The sequence below is a fragment of the Barbus barbus genome (genome assembly GCF_936440315.1).
Source record: "Barbus barbus genome assembly, chromosome: 25".
NCBI classification, from domain to species: Eukaryota; Metazoa; Chordata; class Actinopteri; order Cypriniformes; family Cyprinidae; genus Barbus; species Barbus barbus.
In genome coordinates, this window is record NC_136753.1 from 14,775,893 (window position 1) to 14,799,912 (window position 24,020).

Genomic DNA, 24,020 nt, shown 5'->3' on the forward strand with positions numbered 1-24,020 from the left:
CTTTGTCTTCGACATTGAGCTCATGGTGAGAGGCCTTTTGGTCGTAGTAGGCTTTACGACCTTCCGCACTTCGTTGCAGTTGATGTTGCGCAAAGGCGAAAGTCGTTCTCAGGTGCTGATGCAACTCTTCCAGGTACTGGTGAGTGGTATAGGCGGTGACGAGGTTCAAGTCACCAGGTTGGTACAGCAGATGTAGCGGTAGCGTCATGCTTGTCCCTGTCATCAATTTGAACGGGGGTACTCCGGTGGACTGGTGAGGGGTGGCTCGAGCGGCCATCAATACCAGCGGAAGTTTAATATCCCAATCCTTTTTGATTAGCGGACACATACTTCTTTAACATGCTGACCACTGTCCGGTTGCCACGTTCAACTTGACCCAAGGAAATTGGGTGGAAGCTTATGTGGAGCTTGGTCTGTATACCCAGGAGTTTCCACACTTCCTGCATGATTGTGGCGGTGAAGTGGGTTCCGCAGTCAGAGTTGACCCCTTAAAGGCAGTCCAAATCTTGAGAAGATGTGGTTCATTAACAGGCAGGCTGTTGTTTCTGCTGTATCATTGGGAGCTGGGAGGCATTCTATCCACTTCGTGAATTCGCAGACCAGGGTGAGGAAGTATTTGTTACCCCGTGTTGACCGTGGCAGGGGTACTACCCAGTCTATTTGGAGGTCCGACCATGGAATTCCGAGTATGGGTCACCATACTTGGCAGTATGTCACTTCACTTCATAAGCGACCACTCGCTTGTCTTTGTCATGGAGCTGGTATAGGCCTGTGCTGAGGCAATGATTGGAAAATCTAGCGTCCAAATATAATTCTTTTCCTTGGTCTGGGTAAGCCAGGCATGGAGCAGAGCACAGGTGCTGTTTGAGCAGGCTCATCGCTGTGTCCTGGGCTTGCGTCCAAACGAAGGGTTCATCCTTTTTCAGGAGGGAGGTTAGTGGTCGGGCGATGTCTGCGTAATTTTCGATGAACTGTCGCGAGTAATTGCACACTCCCAGAAAGCTTCGGAGCTCAGAGATGTTAGTCGGCACTTTTATGCTTTGGATTGCTTGGGTGCGGTTACACTGTGGCTCGATGCCGTTTCTTCCGACAAGCAGTCCGACATAGTTCACCTTGGTTTTGCACCACTGTCCTTTGTGAAGGGCGATTTTGGCTCCTGCCGTTGTCAGCTGGTTTAGGACGTGATCTATTTCCTTGAGGTGGTCTTCCACACTTGAGCTTTTTATCAAAATATCATCTACGTAGACAAGGTTGCCTCTGGCTCTGGCGTCAAGGCATGCTTTGTTCAGAAAGATGTTGAATTCAGCTGGTGAGTTGGCATAGCCAAAGGAACACCGTGTGAAGGTGTACTGTCGATTGGCAAAGGTGAATGCTAGCTTGTGTTGGTCATCGGGGTGGACAGGGATCGTCCGGAACCCGGAGGCAACGTCCAGTGTGGACAGGATCGTCGAGCCTTTGATTTTGGGAATTTCTTGGTCCAATTGGGTTATAGGCCATCATGACAATGGTACTTGATGATTCAACTTGCGATAGTCGATGGTGGGCCGCCATTTGCCGTTGGGTTTTAGGACTGGCCATATCGGGGCAGAGTATGTGCTGTTACAGGGCCGGATGACCCCCTTTTCCAGCATGGAGTCAACAATTTCTTGCACTGGTTCATATGACGCTATTGGAATCTTGTACTGTCGCACAAATGTGGGTGGCGCATTTGGGTTTGTCGGGATGCGCACCGTGTAGATGTTGGTCAGTCTACAATCCAGGGAATACTTTGCGAAGGAGTCCTTGTATTTGTGCAGAACCTCTTTGAGTCCTTGGCGATCCACTTCGTTGTGGAGGGCATCCGCCTCACTCAGGATCTGCTGAATTTGCGCGTTGAACCCGGCGTAGGGTTCTTCTGCAGTTAAGTTATTTGAGGGGCTTTAGGCCCCGGTGTTTACCTGTGCCTGTCTGTCGCAGGCTGTGTTGAGACAGCGTAGACCGCTAGGTGAGTGTCATCGGTTAGTTCTGAACGTCAGACGCTTTCTCTGGACACCGGCAGAATGGAAGTGATGGCAATGATTTCATGGGGTTTTGTGAACGTTACGGTGTCGTCGTATTCGTCTGGCATTAGCTGTGCTGGTATAGGGAAGCGGCTGTGCTTAGCGACATGTGTAGATTCAGGCTGATGGCTGAATTCTCTGCCCACAGGGCTAGTGTTGCATCGGACACTGATGTGCCTTGGACATCTATTGCAGTCGTGATTCGAAGGGGGCCTGTGTTTGATTCAGGCTCCTGCAGTGAGCAGAGGAGAGGGTCCTGGTCTTTGCTGCTTGTGCTTGATCCAGGTACAGGCTTTGCTACTGCATCATCAGTCAGTGCATTAGGGGCTGTGTCTGTGATTTGACACTGCGACTTGTTGGAGTCTAATGACTGGCAGGGCAGAGGCTCGCGGACTTGTGTCCACATCTTTAGGTGCTTGAAGTCTATTAGAGATTCGAAGCGATTAAGCAGATCTTTCCCAATGAGAAGTGGATACGTCTTGAGTGGTGAGATGTATACTGAATGGACGAGATCCATTGATCCCACCGTTATGTGGATTGGGGCCACATGTTTCAGTAGGAGGCCCGTGTGGGAATATGCTTGGAGATTCAGCTCACACCTCTGAGTCTGAGGGTTCTGTTAGTCCTCTTTGTTCTTTCTTGGACTTCTTGACATTAGAGTGATGTCGGCTCCGGTATCAAGAAGGGCCATGAAGAAGAGTCTGTGCGATGATTTGTGGCGGGTTGCAGCAGATTCTTTTGGCTGAGGCAGAGTGAGGTAAAGTTCTCCAGAGGGAGGTGGTGAATGTTTCAATACCACCCCCTCCACCTTTTGCTCACGTGTCAGTCCCGGAACTGGTGACCCAGTCCTGGTTGGCAGGGGTGAGGTCGGTGCGTGTCGTGTCCTCGATGGCTCACGACGCAGTTCATAAGTGTGCTTGAGTTCCTCTTGGAAACTATCAGCTTCTTCTTTGACATAGTCTAGCTGTCGTGTTAGATGGCTAACGTCGTTTCTTGACTCATCCAGGTGAGCTTCAAGGGCTTTGATTCTGCCGTTCTTATCCCTGAAGTCGGCCTTTGCTTTCTCCAGCAGCTGTTCCACATACTGTAGCTTTTCGGACCGATCAGCACAGTCTGCCTTGACTTGTTGCATTTCTTGTCTAGTAGCTGCTAGGGTCTCTTTTAGCCTTTTGATCTCCTCCTCAGCACCTTGTCCCACCTCATCGGGTCTTTCCCGTCGTTACTGAGTTTCCAGTTCCAGCTGCTCGATGCGTCGTTGTGCACGTGTCAGCTTCTGCTGGAGCTGTGCAGCGTGCTTGTCGCTCAACTTGAGGGTCGCGATGAGTGTGTGGCTTAAGGAGCCGGTGATCTTGGCTAATTCTTTGTGATTGTAGCTTTGACTTGGGTCTTGTGCCATGAGACTTATGTTTTCATCCAGCTGGTCCTCTGTCTGGTGTTTCAGTGCTTCAGCGGCTTTAGGGAGAAGGCTGTCTGTCGCAACACTTAGCCATGTTTCCAGATCCTCCCAGTGACCGACATGTTCTGTCGTGCGAGACATGTTCTGACGTCGTGAGGGAGGTCTCAAGGCACAACTGACACAGACCTTGAAGAGAAAAACAAAACAAATCAAACAACAAGGGGTGTAGATATGCACTGTAGAGTGTGTACTAGTGTTGAGTGTGTATTAAAACAGGTGAGTGTGGTACTCTGTGACTGTGATCCTCTGGAGGGCGTGCTTCTAATTTGTTGCCTCTGTGGGGAGAAATTGAGCACACACACAGGTAGCACAGCTAGAGATCAGATGAGGGGAAGAAGAACACCAACAGAGCAAGGAACAGGGTAATAATTGTTTGCTTCACCTTTTCCTGTACAGGAAAGTACTTCTTTTTTTTTCCAAGGGCGAAGGTTAGGCTAAGCCAAAGTGAGGTAGAGGGACAAGAACAAAATATCTCTTTCTGATATTAGATTTCCCTTTTTTTTTTTTTTTGATAAGTCTGATGTTAGAAGGTTGCTTCTAGTCAGAAGATTGTAAAAGGATTTTTTTTTTTTGTAAGTCTGTGATTGCTATTACTTTTCTCCGGGGTGAAGGAAAATAATAACAATGACAGTACTGGTCCCGTAATGGCAAGATTGACACCACAACGCCCGTTAGAGTGTTCCTCGTGCGTGCTGGAAATCTCGCCGACGCCTACCTTTTCGCTGACCTGCTTTAGCCTGGCGGGGTAGGATTTCACAAAGAGGAAGGTAAATGGAAAACAATTTTGAAACGTTGTTCTCAAGTTTCACAAATACCTGTTCAATTGCTAAAGTTCTCTGCTTATGCTTTCCCTCAGGCAAAGTCCCAGCAACCAGTAGTAGTAGTCAAATTAGAAGATAGTGGCAGGGAGAAAAGAGAAGAAGAAGAGTGAGGATTTACTCCCAATGTCAGGATTAGTAATAAGGGTGGCAGTGCGGTGGCACTGATGAGTCGATGCACCAAAGGGGTTTGGCTTTGCTAATTTTAGTAGGGTAAAATACACTGGCCTAAGTATTGAGAAAAACATAATTTTCTTTTGGAGTTTGGCTAATTAGAAGTTTGGGTTCTTATGCCCTAGGCAGGGTGAAGAATTAAATTGGTCCAGTGGAGTACAGCAGCAAGGCCCTCCGCAAGAGCGCACCAGGTGACCTCCTGTAAGGGTCCTGCCGAACACTCAGTCCCCACCGTAGTTGCAGTGAGCCTCTCAAACAGCTGTGGCTTTTGGCACAATCGGGCTGACACGGGTGAGGCACGTCATCGACTGCTGGCCGATTTATATCCGCATCTTCGCCCAGTCAGCCTGTTGACTCCTCGTCCAATACCCAATTGCTAGGCCTGCTGCGGACCTTCACTTGCAACATTGGGACAGAGATATTCAGTTTCCCCCCCAGCCTGCACCAGGTTTACGTTGGAACGGGTGGCTCCACTTGCTGTAACCCACACTGAGAACAATGCCACTTCACCAACCAAGCACTAGGGGGAGCCCTATTTACTATTAGACCCAAGCAAAAGTAAACTTAAATGAACGTCCGTGTTAATTAAGTAATTAAAGGATTTAAAATAAGGCAGATGGAACCAACTTAATTGCAAATTTAATTTAGAATTTCAAATTATAAATCGTGATTCCTAATTAAATGTTTCATGATGTCATCATTAAAATTGATGGGATCGATTCAGATTAACTTTTCAGAGGGATATAATTTTATTATAATATTATAATGGTTTTCCTAGTTGCAGAGTATTATTGGCAGTTAAGTATTAAGATCTTAATGATGTTTGTCATTTAAAATTACAAGCGCAATTACGACTGGAACCAGTATGAAACAGGAACTGTAATTAGTTATTAAATTGAATTAGAATTTTCAAATTCGTAATTAATTATGAAATTAAATTCCACATCCCTAAACCTAACAGGTTACTAATTCCTTGTGTCATTAGAACCTTCAGAATAAATTAATCTTTACCATCTCAATTATAAAGGAAATTTAACATTTTTCCCGGGCCCGACAATCAAACACATTGATAGTTAATAATTAAGATCTTAATGTTACTGTTAAATTATCACAGCACACATAATTATCTTAAATCAGTCTATATGGAATCTGGAGCTGAAATTATTTTAATGAAATTAGTTTAATTTCACATCTGGGATTAGTTATGAAATTAAATTATCAGTTTCAGATATTTCATAGCAATTCACCGCTGATATCCTTAAAAATCATGAGCGCAATTATAATTAAATTAATTATCTTCCTATCAAAGCATTAATTGTGTCTAAACAAAGGGGAAAAGACCAATCTTAAATAAATGCCTTATTCTTATGAACATTAGCTGCCTTGCCTAGCAATGGTTTATTTAAGTTTGCATTTGTTAAAGTCCTTTCAAATGGGAGGAGATGTATAGCATGAATAAATGCAAAAAAGAGAGAGAAATGATGTGAACAATCTTAGTGTGAGTTAAAGTTCAGCGGTGAAAGAGTTAACCGTTCAAAAACACACAGCACAACACACTGCATTCAAACCCACAGGCTACAAAATGCTAGGTGCTAATCGCTAGCCTTCAGTGCTACCAGCTTTGGCTAAGCGTCAATGCTACTTATTAGCTTCAGTTATCTTAGCTCATGCTATGCTCTTTGTTTACCAAAGCTCAAAATGGCACAGAGCTGAGCCTGCGCACTACAAAATTTCAGAGAGAGTATCTGAAGACTTCCGATCAGGCCATTACCATGGTGACACACACAGTTTCACGGTGCGTCTCAGATTTGAACAACCAGAAAAGCACCATTTAGATTCTTTTCTTTCTTATAGCACTAACAATCTCAACTCATTTAGACCGAATTAAATTAACCCACAGATTAATGATCAATCTAACACTTTGGCCGCGGCGGGCCTTAGTTCTCTGTCTAATTTAACAGAAAAAACACAGTGGATTTTCTATCACACAATTTATCTTTGAACATGATAGATACTCCCTACAGAAACGTTTTGGCCACTCTTTCTGAGCACCATGCTGAATTCACTCTTTAGTGAATCAAAATGGCAGAAAATCATTAAGTAGCTAAGTTAACGTTCTCGCCAGGGAGATTTATTAAACATAGGTGAATCCAGAAGTGGAACACGCACAAAACGGATCACGCTATGAAGGCCTTATAGAAAGAGAACAAAGGAACACGCTTGATTCTCTTCTTTTGCGCTTAGAGCGACTTATTATGTCTCAACAGACACTTTTCTTTTTACTGCAGTTTACTTTCTTCTTAAACAACAACAACAACTTTCATTCAAAACACATTGCCACAAGTAAGTGTAACTGCAGTTTACTTTCTTCTTAAACAACAACAACAACTTTCATTCAAAACACATTGCCACAAGTAAGTGTAACTGCAGTTTACTTTCTTCTTAAACAACAACAACAACTTTCATTCAAAACACATTGCCACAAGTAAGTGTACAGTACCAAAAACAACTTTGACTTTCTGTGTATTAACTATTTCTTTCCAATTAAAAATAGAAAAACACACAAATTTATTATTTACGAATGTGTTATAAATTTTCAAATCAAACTAATGCCCGCATTCTCCACCATATCTGTAAAAGGATTAGCCCTTATTTTAATTTAGCTTTTGGGGAATCTATTCTTAAGATTCGATATTGATATTTACATGATTAATCGATATTAATCAAAATGTCCAACTTATACCTTGTTAACGATACCTCATTAACGACTTGTCCAGCAAGCATTAAAATCAGTACGTTATCTCTTAACAATTCAGTTTTATTTTATTCGTGGCCAACGACAAAACAAACCAAATAGTACTTTATCAAAATTCTTGAGCATAGGTAACACAATCTTTGGCAAATAGTTTAAGACTTGGAAATTACAGCACCAGACAAAGATTTCTTAATAAATTCAAAGTTTATTTACTTCTCTACACACTACTAAGCTAACATAACACAAACAGAATACGTAACACACAAACACACACATTGCAATTAATTGTTTTGAGATGAAGAGAGTTTAAGGTTCTAATGCTTGTTTTCAAGAATGCTCTAACTTCAACCTGAGGGAGTCACAAGCAAGGAACTTTACTATCTTTACACTTAAAGATGAATGCAACCAGTTTCCAGCAGCATTAGGAAGAATTGTTTGATTTTACTTGCTTTAAGTTGAGTTCCGTTCCTTTCTTGTTCGAGGGAATCCCGTGTGCGGATTGGCTGCTGAAATCGCTGTTGCATGATTTCACTGGGCTACCCTTCGGTGGTTGGTTGACTTCTTTCTGACGTGATGACGCTCTTAGGAAGTTTGTTTCAGTTCTTACGGCTTCAGATGCTAGTTTCTTTAGAAGTTTGACTAAGTCTTGATAGTTGTTCAAATGCTCGGCCAGATGTTAATGGCTGGAAGCGCTTAGCAGCGCGATCAGAGCAGGAGCCGAAGTTTCACCAGGTCAGCGCGCGAGCAAGAAAAGAGAGCACAGCAAAGCTGGGTCTCTGTCTTTTAATGGGCTGACTTCAGTCCGCCCCTTTTGCTGTTTGATCCAATCACGGGTGTCTCTGTAGGGCGGAACCCCGCCCCGCACGGCTCAGTTTTCCGCGCATATATTATCTGCCCAGTTATTTTATCGCATGAAGAAACTATTAAAAGCAGATTTATATACGTGTTGTAATCATACCTTATGATGATAAAAGACAATTTCCATCCACACCAGATTATTGCTGATGAAATCAGCTTTCATTCGAAATCAAACACCAAGTATTTTGCATACCCAAAGTACATATATCCATTTTATCTATTACGGTGGTTAAGCCATAGATTAAACGATCCTAAATTCTAAATAAACACACTAAATAGTGAAACTAAACAATAGTGATCGGGAAAAAATAGACATCAAAAGATTACAACAATACCATAGGTTCCAATAACACAGCAAGCTTAATTTCATGAAATACAACCTGAATATATATTGTAAATATATTGTACATATTGCTTTTGAGTATATTGGTTTAATAGCAGGAACAATTATACTTTGTTCTTTTTAGAATCCTTAAGCCAGATTTGAGTCTCTTTGTCTGTTAATAAGAAGAAAAGAATTGTTCAAATATGAGAGAGAGAAGAGTTGTCCGGGGGTCATGAGTGTCCCGTTGGACATGTATCTGTGAGTCTCTCCTGATTCATACAATCATTGAATTTATGCGTTAATGGTCAGGAGGTATCAGAGCTGGCCTGTGCTGGATCCTTTCCAGATGCAACGGGCTTTGTACTGTTCGACTTTATTTATGGTAAACCGGTCACGAACATTGAAGGTTCTGTTCTTTAAAGACATCCAGATGTTCTTCTCAAATATCTCCTGTTTTTACGGGTCTCAGGAGATAAGACGATGGTTATCCTCTTAGACAGGGAGGCGTCAGTAGGCTTGGTCCCTTTCGGACTCAAAGGAAGGGAATCGTTTAAGTTTCCTCTTTGGCATGCAAGATTCTATAATTGTTTGGTCTTGATTCAATAAGGCTCTACAGCGGGATAGTCCCGCCTTCTAAATGAAAGAGCCAATCGCAGACTGGTAAAGTCATTGCGTCACTGCAGCGGCCGTTAGAAGCTCCAGTTCCCTGAGGCTGAACCAGGCAGCAGCTGCGCATTGGAACTACGGATGTGCATTGGCTGGTCTAGACTGAAAAATAAGCTTTTTAAACATTATTTGAGCATGAAAAACAACATTCAAGGGGCAGTTCATTTCAGATTTTGTTGCTGATTCAAAATATGTAATTTAATTGCGAGTTCAGCGAGCCGTTTTTGAGATTTCAGGATTCCCCCATTCAGCCGAGTGAACGGTCTTTCCTTGAAAGGGACTTTGTATACAGTCTGCTCGTCACCCCACAGAAGAGAGGGGCAGGGCCAGCAGAGCTCATTAACATTTGAAAACTGAGCTGATTTTGACAGGGTAAAAAGGGTGTTTTTTACACTACCATTGAGAAATTGTAACCAAAGTATGTTATAGGCTTTTCATTAAAACCCTAAAGAATCATATCAACTTGTGAAAAATGTGCATCCGATGACCCCTTTAATGAGTCAAGAATTATGAGTCAAGAATGGACACAGTTTGATATAGGCATTGGTGTAAGCGGTCAAACATCTGAGGAAAGGGCATGTTGACAAAACTACATGAGAAAAAGAGGTGTTCAGAGGTGTTTGGAGGTGTAAGACAAGAAAAAAGATGATAGAATGAAAAGGGAGAGAAAAAGTCGATACAAAATAAAGTTCCAGATGAAGTCAGTGACCAGCTCATTCGCTGGACATTAGAAACTGTATTGTTTTGTATCTGATTTGGGTGAAACCCAAGTGAATACTGCCATGGTATGTTCTGGATGTGCCATGGATGGTCTGTCTCCCTTTCCTCTATTGTGGCATGGACAGACCAAACAATTGCTTTGAACTGCTCACAAACACTGTATCATCATTACAGCATTCAGAGAGACTGATGTGCTGGTCTGTTTTCTTTCTGATGTGTGCAGTGTGAAACATAGAATCTAGAGACACTAAGAAAAAAGTTTTGAATCGCATGCATAAAACCTCTTTAAAAGATATTCCAAGCTATACATGCCTGCTTGGTTATTATCCTTAACTCCTTCGAAATCACTGTCTTTAATTCTCTAATATTTCAGTTAATATTACTTTAATTATTGATTTGTAGTTCTTAAAAAAGTTATCAGGTTATTAGAATTCTAACATGAACTCATTTCTTTTCATTAATGCAAATTTTATAAAGATACGCTAATGGCATACTTAATCCTGATTCCATAATGAGATATATTTCTTTACGGTGTCATTTCCTTTTAGTCTAATTCATTTCCTGATTTTAGAAAATGCAAACAGAGGCTGAGTCAGAAGAATAGAGGTGGATTAATGTCAGTGGGAAAAGCTTCCTTTATGAATGTGTTACATGGGTTTACTGGATTTGTGGGGAGAGCACAGTGCAATTTGCTCTAATAGTTTGTGAATTGAGAGTAATCCTACTGGAAAGCCGATTTTTCTTGACAGATAGCTCAAAGGAAAGGCCAAAATGATGTCAAATACTATTTACAGTTCTCTGCAATTCATGTTTAGAAAAAACAAAGTAAAAACATGTAAATATTTGAACCTATAAGAAACCCTGGAGAACCATAGTTTTTGAAATACTATATTTAGAGTAAAACATTTTTACTTGAATATCTATCTGTCTGTCTGTCTCTTTATTTATTTATTTATTTATTCACTGATTCATTTATTTATTTATTCATTCAATCATTGTTGCACAAGTATTGATGGAACATTAATCGTTAGAAGTAATAATAATAGTAGTAGTAGTAGTAGTAATAATAATAATAATAATAATAAATTGTCTTTCAATTACCCCTAGATTTTTAAATTTTAAGATTTTTTTCATCATCAGGAATTTAAGACAAATATTTTAACCTTAAGAAATAATAGTATAAATGAAGAGTCTTAATAATATTTATCAAATTGTACTTTATCATAAGCATGCATGGGATTTCAAAGGTTAGAGAGGTCGATGTAGTAATAATAATAATAAAATAGTTTTTCAGTTACCCCTAAACTTGCATAAAAATTAAGATTTTTATCCTCAAGAATTTAAGACAAAATTTTAACCTTAAAAAATTAACTTTAGCATAACCATTGATGAAATGTTAAAGCTTAGAATTCGATATAATCATCATCATCATCATCATAATCATCTGTCTTTTTATCATGTACAATTTGAGACAAAATTTCAACCTTCAGCATAATAATAATAATAATAATAATAATTCATTACATTTATATAGCGCTTTCAATGATTCAATTCAATGATTGTATAATCAATATAGCTGTTAAAAACCCAGCATTTCATAAAGATACATTAATGGCATTATTTATTTTCGCAATGTTTATCGCAATTCTTCAAAATATTAAATATTATTTTGTCTTAAAAATCACACTACTGCACATTTTAATTGGTTTCTTTTGACATAGCACACACATGCAGTTCAGCATTAGCCGCTGAATCTCATGTTATGTAGAGCCTTGTTTGTGCGTGAGTGTGTGTGAGTGTGTGTGTGTGTGTGTATCGTACTCCACAGGGAATCTAATCCCCACCCCCCCTTCTCCTCCCCCTCTCGCTCTCTTCCTCTCTACTGCATTGATGCTACTGCCTTCCTCGGTGATGATGTCACTGGTTCAGTCAGTCTCAGCATCACTGCTCTAGCCAGCCAGCAGAGCCATTTTGGCTTCTACATTACAGGGCACTCAAAGATCTCTCCTCCAAGAAGCCTTCCTCCTTACAAGCAGGCCTCGCTGTGTATCTAGCCACACCTCGCTGGAACAAATAAAGGATCCTCTGTTAAGAGGGAAAAGCAGGCTGTTCTCGACATATCAGAGGAAGAGCTGAAAAAAGAAAATTTGAGAAGCCAGCACAAGAGGCAGTAGTGGGAGCTGATCTGTAGAGTTAATAGCTGAGAGCATCAGAGGATCACCGTTGTAAAGGTAATAGTTTTTTCATTGTTAGCGTGTTCTAGAGGACAATGCAGTATTAATGAGGCTCTGTCTATTTATTTGGTGTCGGGTCACCAGGGTGGGACTGCCGTGGGGTGCGGCCATTTAGAGCCTGTCAACAAATCCAGACATTATTATTATGACAGAGAAGTGTTTTTTTATTGTGTATTGGAACAGATGTTGTTCGTCATAAATGGTCCTCTGTCCTTGTGTACATATTTCTAAGTGCATGTGCGATAAATGCACTGTCATTCATTGTTCCAGGCTCGCAGCCACATAGTAATGTCTTCGGGATAGAGCTAATGAATCACGATTCCAGAATTCACTAGAGAATGCATATTAATGCATATTAATAATTTTTTAATTAATATGGTAGCGAGTTGGGAAAAATATAGTGACTCCTGGCAACACACAGATATGAAATTGGGTATGATTCCCATTGTGGTCTAATAGCACTATATTAATTTGCCACGCGCATTTGTTGAGACTTAAGAGCACCATGATGGACAACAACAAAAAATAATCCATTATGGATGTATGATTATGGAGACAAAATATTATCTTAAAGGCGTAGTTCACCCCAAAATTACAATTCATCATTTACTCACCCTCAAATTGTTTCAAACCTATTTCATGTGATAATGTGTAAACTAACTGGTTATATTCAAGTCAAAAAATATTATTTAATAAGTCTTACTTAATTGTTACACCAATGACAGTCATTTTCAAGGGTCAGATAAAGAAAAGCAGTGCTTTAAAGGGACAGTTCACCCAAAAATTGTTGTTTCTAACCTGTACGAATTTCTTTCCTGTGTGTGTGGAACACAAAAGAATATATTTTGAAGAATGTTGGTAACCTAACAGTTGCTGGTAGCCATTGACTTCCATAGTTGGGAAAAATCCAATGGAATTCAATGGCTACCAGCCACTGTTTGGCTACAGTACCAACATTCTTCAAAATATCTCCTGTTTTGTTTTACTACCCCTTTAAGGCTACTTGATCCTTTTTTCTACTTGATCTGACTCTTAAAAAAAATTTAATTGGTGTAACAATTAAGAAAGACTTAAGTAATATTTTCGATCTTGAATAAAACCAATTGAATTACTATATTACCACATGATATACATTTTTTAGGTTACATGAAAATATTTAATTAGGTTAGTCACAAATTGGTTAATCAGGATGCCGGACACAATACAGGTGTTATAAAAATAAATTTCATAGTTTTCAAACCAGTAACACTAAAAACTGCAGCTTTCTGACTTCTTGTAAACTGACATGCTTCCTTTGAGATTCATGTCAAGTAGTCTAAGTAGACGAGAGTAATGAGAGAGTCTTAACCCACTCCGTCACACCAGAATGTGACTCAGCGTGATGTTAGTCTAACTGAAAAACGCAGAATGCAGCTCACATGAGATCACTATATGAGCTCTTTTACGTTTATTCAAATAAACTTCTTAGTTAGTGAATCAAGCACGTTTATAAACAGAAACAGAACTCGTTGAAAACAAGATTGAGTTGTATAGGTCATAAATCTTCCCTGACACATTAATTGTACCTCCATTTTGGTCCGTCTAGGAGGCTGAGCTGGACTCCGAGTTAGTGGCAGCCAGCTCTGTTATCGGCTATTGTAATTCTAGGAAGCGCACTGACATTTAGCCAGCCTTGCAATTCTTTTGTTGCTGCTGGGCTTAGTATCTCTCTCGATCTGTAGCTGACCATGCATGATCCTTTTACGGTGAGGTCATATAAAACACAGTCTTCCTGTGTGATCTGAACATCGAAATATTGAACATTTTTAGATTTATTATTTAACCTCATCGTAAGTCACCACTAAAATCATGTTTTTGTTTGTCATGCCTGTCATCCCTTCTTGCCATTTCTTTATAGATACAAGAGAAATTATACTCATAGTTGCTATGGTGATATGCAGCTAAGATTTACAGCCTTCCCGAAAGTAGGTCTAATTTAATTTCTTATCGAGAACGTCTAAATCAATATCTCTCTGCTCATATATAGTAATGGAGCTACTAAAGGAGCAATATCCTCTCTTTTTTCAGAAGAACTGCACATAGATGAAGGAATATAGATTTTACTGTAAATTTAGTGTACATTCATATTTTTGATCAAAATGTCAATCAGTAAGCAGCTTTTCATATGTAATTATTATAATGTCTATATTTAATAATATTATAACCGTAATACATTATAAATATAATAATAATAGTAACAATAACAATAATAAACCAATAATTTGTAATATATTTAGTGTCGTCAGTCAATAAAAAAAAAAATTAATTAAACTAATTAACATTTTTTCTGACATTTATCACGATTAATCCCACCTAACGTTAAAGTTTTTCAAAATTCTTTTATATTGCAAGAATTTCACATTAAATCTTGAAATGAATGTAGAAACAACATAAAGAAAGTATATATTTTTTAATATTTGGTGAGTATCACTGATACCAATACTACTGCTGTCTCTAGGTAATTGTTCTTTTTTCCCTAATATTTAACCATTGACTACAGCTATTCAACATTACAGTATAATTGAAAGTATAATTTTAACATTTATTAGACTTAAAAAAAATAACTTCTAATTTAAGTGAACTTAAAAGTGAAACAATCTTCACATGAACCCATTATAATAAATGTCATACCTGTGCACTTCAGCTAGTAGGAAATATACAGAAATTGAATAAAGTTATCAAACACTAAATTCTAAATTAACTATACTGTAGATGAATCCTTACAGCTACAAAAGTTATTGATTTCCTCTGTTTTTTCTTCTTTTGTTCTTTTGATTAACAGGCATCCCAACAGCTGGGTTATTTGGCTGCTATTACTTTAAGAGCTGCCGCTGCTGAACGTTACATGCATCTGACATGCATTTTTGTAGTCTCATTTGCGCTTTAATATGAAATGATACAGGCCACCGCGTGCGCCACCGTATTTGTGCGTGCAATTGAAGAGCACGTGCTGCGAGCACAGTATAATTTATAGTAAAATATAATGTAATAGATAAAGATATAGATCTTCCAGTTTTCTGTTTGTTGAAATCGGTGTCATAATGTCTTATTTCTCTCTTTGCAGGTGTAAGCAGTGACCTGATCTTTTAAAGGAGTGCTTTCAGCACAAGAGGCACCATGGCAGGGGCCTCTGTGAAGGTGGCGGTGAGAGTCCGTCCCTTCAACTCTCGTGAGATGAGTAAAGAGTCCAAGTGCATCATCCAGATGTCAGGAAACACAACCAGTAAGTACCCAACTGCACCTGAGCCCTGATGCTGCCATCCGGAACATCCAGCAGTTAAATCACTAAGAATACTCAAAACACTCCGGTTTATAGAGCATGACTTTTACTCTGTGTCTTAATGTTGTTTTCGCATGCGTGTTTATGGGCCCTGTCTGAGTGTTTGACCTCATCTGCACGGATTTCATAAGGGCAGCCATTTTGAGATGATGTGGGACAATAGTTAACTGATCAGTGAATAAATTCACCGGTAAATCTGATCCGACATTAATTTCATAGTCGGCCATTAATCTAATGTGGCTGCAGAAATTGAGAGTTATTAAAGCAGAGAAAAAATAGAGGGATGTTGCAATGAACTTATCACGACTGACAAGCATCAATGTCAACAAGCACTACAGCTGTGATTGCTAGTGATTGATTTTGGTTTGCTGTTTTTGACACTTGTATGGCAACCAGTTGTTTAGCTGGTAGGACGAGTGGTCAATTTCAAAGGAACTAATGAGGAGATATCCTTTTATTTGTCAAGGATGTTGTGTTGTAAAGGAGCATAAAATGAAGACTTCTTAAATGGTTAGATGTTGTAGAAGATATGTTTGTGCATATGTGTGTGCTTGCATGTTCTCCAATTAAAAGTATTAAGTCATACCTTATTTTGTTGTTGGGTAAACAAATGAGAACAATAAAACCACACTGGCATACACAGAGCCAGGGGTCAACAATATAATGAAAGTAATATTAATATTACTATTAATATTAATATTCAAACGTTTGGGTCTCTAAAATAGTCTCTTATGTTCGGCAAGGGTGCATTTATTTGATCAAAAATGCAGGAGTAGTATTACAATTTAAAATAAATATTTTAGATTTTTATATATTTAGATTATAGTGTAAGGTTGATACACCCTATATAGCTTGAAAACATGTACTGGATTTCGTCAAATGGTTAGTGAGTGTTTTAATGAACTTTTGAAAAAAATTTATTAAATTTTTTTTAAATTAACTGTAGAAAAATTGTAAGAAAAAAAAGCGATTCAACTTGCTCTGGTCGCCACCTAGAATGTTATAGATGGGTTAAACATATTATGAATATTATTTTAAATTGGAATTGGGATATTGAAGTACTTCTTTGTAAATGCCACTTTTACATTATGCAATTTTTCAATAATGTCATCATGCAGCAGAAGATTTCTTGGTTCTAAGCATGTGAATGTGTTCGAAGAATGGAGGGAACTGATGGTTGGACTGGAGAGAGATTTGATTTCTAATCTGCCTGGCTGGACGAAGCCATTGGTCAATAATGGATGAGAGCTTGTGAAATATTTAGAGTTTGGCCTAATTTAGCTTCCTCCCTTCCACCTTGTGTTGCTTGAGAAAAACAATGTGTCCACCATCATCTTTGTACCTGAGGAAGTTTTTGATAGTGTTAATATTTACATGAAATATTGAGTTAGAAACTAGAATGCAGTGCAGAATGTAGCAAAAGCAGTGTGCCATTTCTTATAACTTTGTCTATTTGTAAAAACAAAGTGCAAAAGGGTCCTGATTATAGCACATGTAACATTACACCCCGGTATTGCTGTGCAGGTTAGGTCAAGGTTTTTACGAAGGAGATTCATTGGGACTCGCGAATCTGTAAGCCATGTTGCAGAAGATATTTTTGTTGTAAGTGCACCGAGCTAGTGGTGCATATTGTAAATATGACATTGTTCTAGACTGATAACAGTGAGGATAAAAGCCTAATACACTCAGTTCTTTTGTTTTAACAGGTGAAAACTGTGAACCTTGAACAATAGAGAAATGAACCATCAAAAGCAGTGGAAACACTTACTGTCATTGTAAATGGATTGTGCAATAGTTAGAGATGAATGTCACTGCTCTAACAATATGTTTAAAATCACATCTGCCATTAATTCACACAGTAATGGAAAATATCTATATAATAGAATATTGTAACCAACATTGTCAATGTTATTTGACAATAACATTTTTATAATGTAGGCACACACACACTGACACACACATATATAGAGAGCGAGAATGTCCTTGATATAGTGTCATTATATAATTAAATACTGAATAATATTAATTTGCATGCTTAGGTTAGGGTTGGGTTTAGGGTTAGTTTCTTGAAATAATGCTACATTTATTGTCATTCCTATATTACTATAGTAAGTAACAAGGGCACTGCCAAACCCACATGTTAAGCACATGTTACCTTTCCCAATCAGCACATATTCAAACATACAAATATGTGTGTAAACATACATCTGTGAATGCTAATGACATTTTTTTGCATATGACAATGTTCACTTCTCACCCTGTCATAAAAATATTCAACATTACTCTAACCATTTACAAATTAATTCTGGCGTACTTGCAGACATTAACACATCTTCTTGACACATTGCAGTTGAAGTTGAACATTTGAGGTACATTCAAATGCACAGCTGGCAGTGCCTAATTAAAACAACTTTAATTAATATTTCATAAGAAAAGATCTTGAAATTTTTATATATTTAATGAGTACATTCCAGTCTGCCAGATGATATTATATCCATTAACTCTCTTATAAGTGAAGGTTATTCTTTAGTATCTGCTTCAAGTATTTTTTTCTCCATGGTGTGTACTAGTTTTTTTTTTATAAATACCTTTCAAATCCTTATTTTTAATTGGATTCTAAATAATAACAGCTGTTTTATCTGTTCCCCATCATCTGAGCCTCTAACCTGACCACCTTTGTGACATATTGTCTCAGCACAGCAATGCTGTAAACCATCCTACAGCATAGCATTTAAGATTACCTGCATAGACTTCCTGTGTGGTTTGCCTGTGTCTATTCCACTCAAAGACATCCTTTCAAAGCCCTCAACACAATTGCCAGGCTGCTTAAGCATTCCATATAAAGGCCCAGTGGAGTGGCGTGATGGTAGAGATTTATTCAAAATCTAATGTGAGAAACATCCAATTACTTAACATGTTGACCTTCTTTTATTGTTTATGTGGCGTTATGTCTTTGTGAATGCATTCTGTTGGGCACTTTACTAGACTTGCAGAAGCTAAAAATGTGTTAATATGCATAAACACATGCAAACACATCTTTCTGAATTGTTTTGTAGATTGCTGTCCTTTGAAAAGTAGCCCTGGTGTATGGCAAGAGGGTTGATGATGTCATGAAAGAGCCTTTCTAGTCAGCAGTAATTTGGAGAGAGGCCAGTCCCAGTCTCAATCTGAGGGTGTAAATAACTGGTTGTTAGTGGGAGTCTGAGCCTAGAGAGTGTCTTTTGTGCTCCACGCCGGCTGCTTTGTCACCGCTGCCAGCTTGAGATGGGTCAATAGCCGAGTTCCCACAAAGCCGTAGAACGGTGGAAAGCTGAGTGATTGACAGCTCGGACTGGTTTAAGCCACCCTGCTATCACCGAGGCACCATTGGGCTACTCACACAGGCCTTTAAGTTCTTATAAAAGAGTTTCCTTCTCGTTGGAAATTGTGTCATTACTAAGCCACAGAAGATTTTAGCTCTGGTCCCTGCGAGAAAACTAATGTAATATTCTGTCTAATGGTTTTAACAGCAAAAAGGATTCACTGACATGGGATTTCGGTGCTGCTGTAAATTCTGTGTGATGTTCTCAGTGATACTGTGGTAATTATGCATGTGGTATATGTCCATTTAGAAGCGATACCAAATTATCCATTTGAAGAAACCGTGTGATTATGGAAATGGAGAGACTTAAGCTTAGAGTTTAAGAGAATGAGTTTGCATTGTTGATCAAAGCGCTAAATGATGCTCCACTGATCACATCACTCCCAGAATTCCCTGCATTTTATTGATTGAGACTGGTGTGCATGGAAAGGGAGTCTTCAGTCTTTAACAGAATCCAGAACTTTGATTAAGCTGAAGCTGTGCTATTTTTATGGTCCTTTATGGATGTTACTTGTGATTTCTTCCTAGTGGGATCTTGGGTAAAATGCATGGTACACTGTGTAACATCAGTGATCTTTTGCACATTCCAGACAAGATATTGGTCCCAATCGTCCTGTTGACAGCACAAAGAAGCAGCTGAACGGCACAATTTACAACACTGCCAGATCTCCATCAGAGGCTAAGATTTATCGCAGCAATGTATTGCTTTTCACACAAATCAGTCAAGGAATTAACTTTTTTTTTCTTACAGCGAGAGAATTATTTCACAATCAACAAAGCAAACCAAACAAAAGCACACCAAAACAAAAAGCAAAACAAAACACAAAGCAAGACAAAACAAAGCAAAGCAAAACAACCATGAGCATGTCACAATAATGAATCAAAATCTACAGTTTTTTTCCCTACAAAAAGGCCACGAACACACTGCAGTTAAATTTGGTTGTCAGTTCACCTTTTACTCCTCGACTGCGTTCTGTACACACATAATTCACTAAAATACGGGAGTGACAACTGCATTAACTCACAAAAAATATAGGTAGTGACAGCCGCGTTTACAGAAATTTACGTATTTGAATGTGCATCAGAAATGTGTCTTCGTCTGTATGTGAGATTCAAGAAAATAACAGTGAAAGAAGTCTTAACTTAGCACATTTTAACACGGGGCTAGCTACACTCATGAGCCCTGCGGTAAAGTGTCAGTACAAAACCAATGTTACACCATGTCTACACCGAATGTGAGCGTCGTGAAAAATTACAATAGAAGTCATTATAATCAGTGATGCTGTCTATACTGGATGCAGCGCGGCGCGACAAATCAGAAAACTGCTGCCGCGTTCTATTTATGACGTGCTGACACAACTTTCAAATGATTTTCCAACGGTTGCTTTATCGCATCCAGTGTAGGCAGACTTTAGCTGTTGCAGCGCACAGCGTCCGGTGTAGACACGGTGTTACTCACCTATCGAGAAGAACTAAAGCAACCTTGGTGTCCGATCGCAGTCCTTCCACTCCTTGAATTCTCTCCAGCGCTCGCAAGCTGATCCGATATTTACACGGGTCCTACTTTTTGCCTTATCGTTCCGCAGACGTTTACCTCTTTTGTTTTTTATCAGCCATCTCTATCTTTCAGTTGCTCGGCTCGGCTGTTCACTAAACGCTCTCCCCTCCACATCATGAGTAGACGCCCCTTACTGCTGATTGCAAGTTTGTTTTGGTACCCGCCCCCGACTCGTTTTTGAAAAATTACATACCCCACCTTTAACTCCATAAATCTTTATGAGATAAGACCAAACAACATGTCTAAAAGTGCTTGTAAATATGAGGACATGGCAACACTTCAAGACAGCGCTCTCTAAAGCAGTCTCCAGAGCATAAACACAACGTAGCACGTCTATCAGCGGTAGTTTAATTAAAATCGATGGACAAAAACAGTCTTTAGTTAAAAAATGACACATAACAAACGGCTAAATTTTTATGCACTCCCGCAAGACGACAAAATGTTGCTATGGTTACAAATGCGGGAGTGAGTGCTGTTCCGTACACACATGCAACGATAATTTACGGGACTCAATCCCGCATTTAAATACGGTTGTCACTCCTGAAACTTACAGTGTGTACGTGGCCAAAGAGACATAACTTATGATCAACAAAACAAGCACAATCAGTAAGCATGTCACTCTAATTGATCAAGGACTACCGATTTCCTCTAGAAAAAGATGTGCAACAACAATGTGGTAGATACCAGACCATACCTCACATGAAGGTATTTTAATGCACTTTGGTAGTCTTCACCTTCCTTGGCAGTTTTCATTAAGATTAGTCTGATCAGTTTAAGTCTGATGCATGATCATCAGGCTGTAATGGAAAAATGTAGAGTTGTCATCTGGCTATAATGGAAAATTACAAATATTCGACTCCCTCTAATAAAAAAATATTGCTTTAATGGAGAAGGGTTTTTTATTATAAGGTCACCATTCACCACAACCTTTTGTTTGACCTTTAATAGATGTACACACTGGTTACATACTGTTACACATATTCATACTCAATGAAACTTAAAACCCAAAAGCCCAAAATCTCCATCTCCCAGCACTCACACAAACGTCAGCAGTCGCCACGTCCTCCTCCGGGCATTAAAAGTGATTAAAATCCTCCTCCTTATTAGGTTTGTGCATTTACTGCTTCAGTCATGATGCTGATGTAACCGTTGCTGAGAAGGGTGGATGTGAATCATTGTCATTATTGAGAGCAGAGGAAAGGAGAGAGGATGAGAGGAAAGAAGCTATTCACAGCACAAGACCATTATTGACGACTGACCACTTCATATATTAAAAGTGTTTTAACAACCTACTTCATGCTGGAATATAACAGATCAGGAGCATGAAATCAGACACCCTGACTGCTATGAATAATTCAATCAGTGGCATCTCAAGGTTAGCATCATTAGCACTGATTGGTTTGATTGGTTAGTGGCCTCCAAACCCATCACAGTTTCCAGAATGTGACCTGCTTGGCTCCTAGCAACAGAACACTTACAATCAGCGCTACTATAGTTACTGTTGCATAAATGCCATTTACTTGGCTTAATGTTGAATGTTGAACACTTTGCACTACAATAAAACAAGAAAACAAACTAAAGCATTAGGAATTGGTGTGTGTGTGTGTGTGTGTTTCAGAGACACGCACAAACACGCATACATATGATTACATTTTTATTTGATTAAAAACTGCATAAATGCCTACTCCTTTCAACTCAAATAAATAAATTAAATTAAATTAAAAATGGTTGTGCATGGTTCATTTCATAGTCCACATCTGATATTGAAAAAAGAGTCTTTATTAAAAAAACTGCAACCACCAAAAATACAAAGTAATAAATATAACATAAAATAACATAAAATAAAATAATTTAGGAATTGTCATGCGTACTAAACCTATTAAACCTTTTAAAAATATAATATATTTCTATAGTAAAAATTAAATATAGAAAAAGGTATTTCTGATAAGTTAACTTATTTTAACTTGACATCTATTGAGGTAAAAGTTATTCATTATTAATTACACTAATTTGTTTTTAAATGTAACAGCTGCAGAGAAACATTTTATTCTCTTAAAGCATTCCTTCTTCAGACAGCTGACTGTTTGGCACACATACACATACAAACACAATTTTGCAACTTGCAACAAGAGTAGATGTAACAGTGCTCCTATACCGATGACGCATGATGTCCCCTGGGCTATGCAGTGCTATTATTATAACTCATATACTCTGATGTACAGCCAGAACTGACCTGCCTTAGAGACAGTTAAACAGATGTATAGACTGGGTAAAAGGGTCTGTCCCTTTTAGGGACACAAGTGAATGAAGTATTTCACTCCAACTCTTTAAATGTGGTTGGTCATTTTAGAATGGGTTTCCTGTGTTGTATAACATGGCCGCAGGATGTTGCTTAATGTATGTGACATTCTGATTCACATGCTCAAATGTGTTTTGATGGTTCAAACTGGAGCTATATGAGAGATAAATGGGAAAACAAAATAATTGGGATATTTTAGGCTGTTTTTAGAGGACATTTGTTTTATTAGTACATTAATTGCATTTAATATTTTTGGGGGGTCAGTTGTACTATATGTGCTTTAGTTAGCAGATACATTTATATTATTCAGGCTTTTTCAAGCTTTGCTTAAATGATATAGACGAAAAGTAGAACAGGGATTTACAGGAGGGATTATGCAATGACATGTCCTTCTGTTGCTTGGCAGCTCTGTGTGTGTGTGTGTGTGTGTGTGTGTCTGTGAGTATGTGAAAGAGAGAAAGAGAGAGTCATAAATATATTTTATGTTGTATCTGAACTCTGAGGCTGTGGTGCTGCATCTATGAAGTTCAGAAGCGATTTCTTGTGAGAGTGGGCGATTGGCACTAAGAGAAAGTATGAAAATTATAAAGTGCTCAAATCACATTTTTTTTAGAATTGAAATAGTCCTAAAATAGTATTAAAGAACGAAATGGCATTCTGTAGGGGTGTCAATTGCAATTAATCACATCCAAAATAAAAGTTTGCGTTTACATAATATATTTGTGTGTACTGTATATATTTATTATGTATGTATAAATACACACACATACATGAATATATTTTTAAAAATATGTATGTATTTATATTTCTATGATTTACATTATATAAAAATAAATATTTTATATATAAATATATTTTTCTTAGATATATACATGTAATATGTATATGTGTGTATATTTATATATACATAATAAATATATACAGCACACACACATATATTACTGTATATAAGCACAAACTTTTATTTTGGACACAATTAATCGTTTGGCAGCTTCTAGCATTCTGCAACCTTGGCTTTTTGAGACAATAAATCCAATTGTTTTAATGAAGTTGGTTTCAAAATCAAGTCATTCACAGATAATCTTGCTCTTCATTTAGCTGTTAACTGCTGAGAATGGATCATTAAGTCAGTGTTTTGTCTGAGTGTGTGTTTTAATTTGTAACAACATGAGGGTGAGTAAATGACAATTGTAATTTTTTGGGTGAACCAATCATTTGACAGACTAAGAGCTCATTTATGGGATTATTAATAAGGCTAAATTAGCAGTTGATGCAGCAATGACACACACGCACACACACAAATATGTATATACATATTACAGTATTTTTCACTAGTGTAGGATTTTGAGCTTATGATCACTTTAGACAATGTTCCCTGTTTAGATCATATTGCATTGTGTATGAAATGAAACGCATAGATCAATGAACTACAGTGTGT

At 38.4% G+C, this 24,020-nt stretch overlaps 1 protein-coding gene across 1 annotated transcript in view; it reads left to right on the forward strand.

Annotated features, from left to right (window-relative positions):
• The window catches only part of LOC306845402 (kinesin-like protein KIF1A), a 102,789-nt gene that overhangs the window by 27,672 nt on the left and 51,097 nt on the right, over positions 1 to 24,020 (forward strand). Inside the window, exons 6-7 of the mRNA XM_079378179.1 lie at positions 11,741 to 12,042; positions 15,149 to 15,307. Of these exons, the coding sequence (XP_079234305.1) occupies positions 15,202 to 15,307 (106 nt within the window). The 5' untranslated portion in view covers positions 11,741 to 12,042; positions 15,149 to 15,201. The remainder of the gene's footprint in view (positions 1 to 11,740; positions 12,043 to 15,148; positions 15,308 to 24,020) is intronic.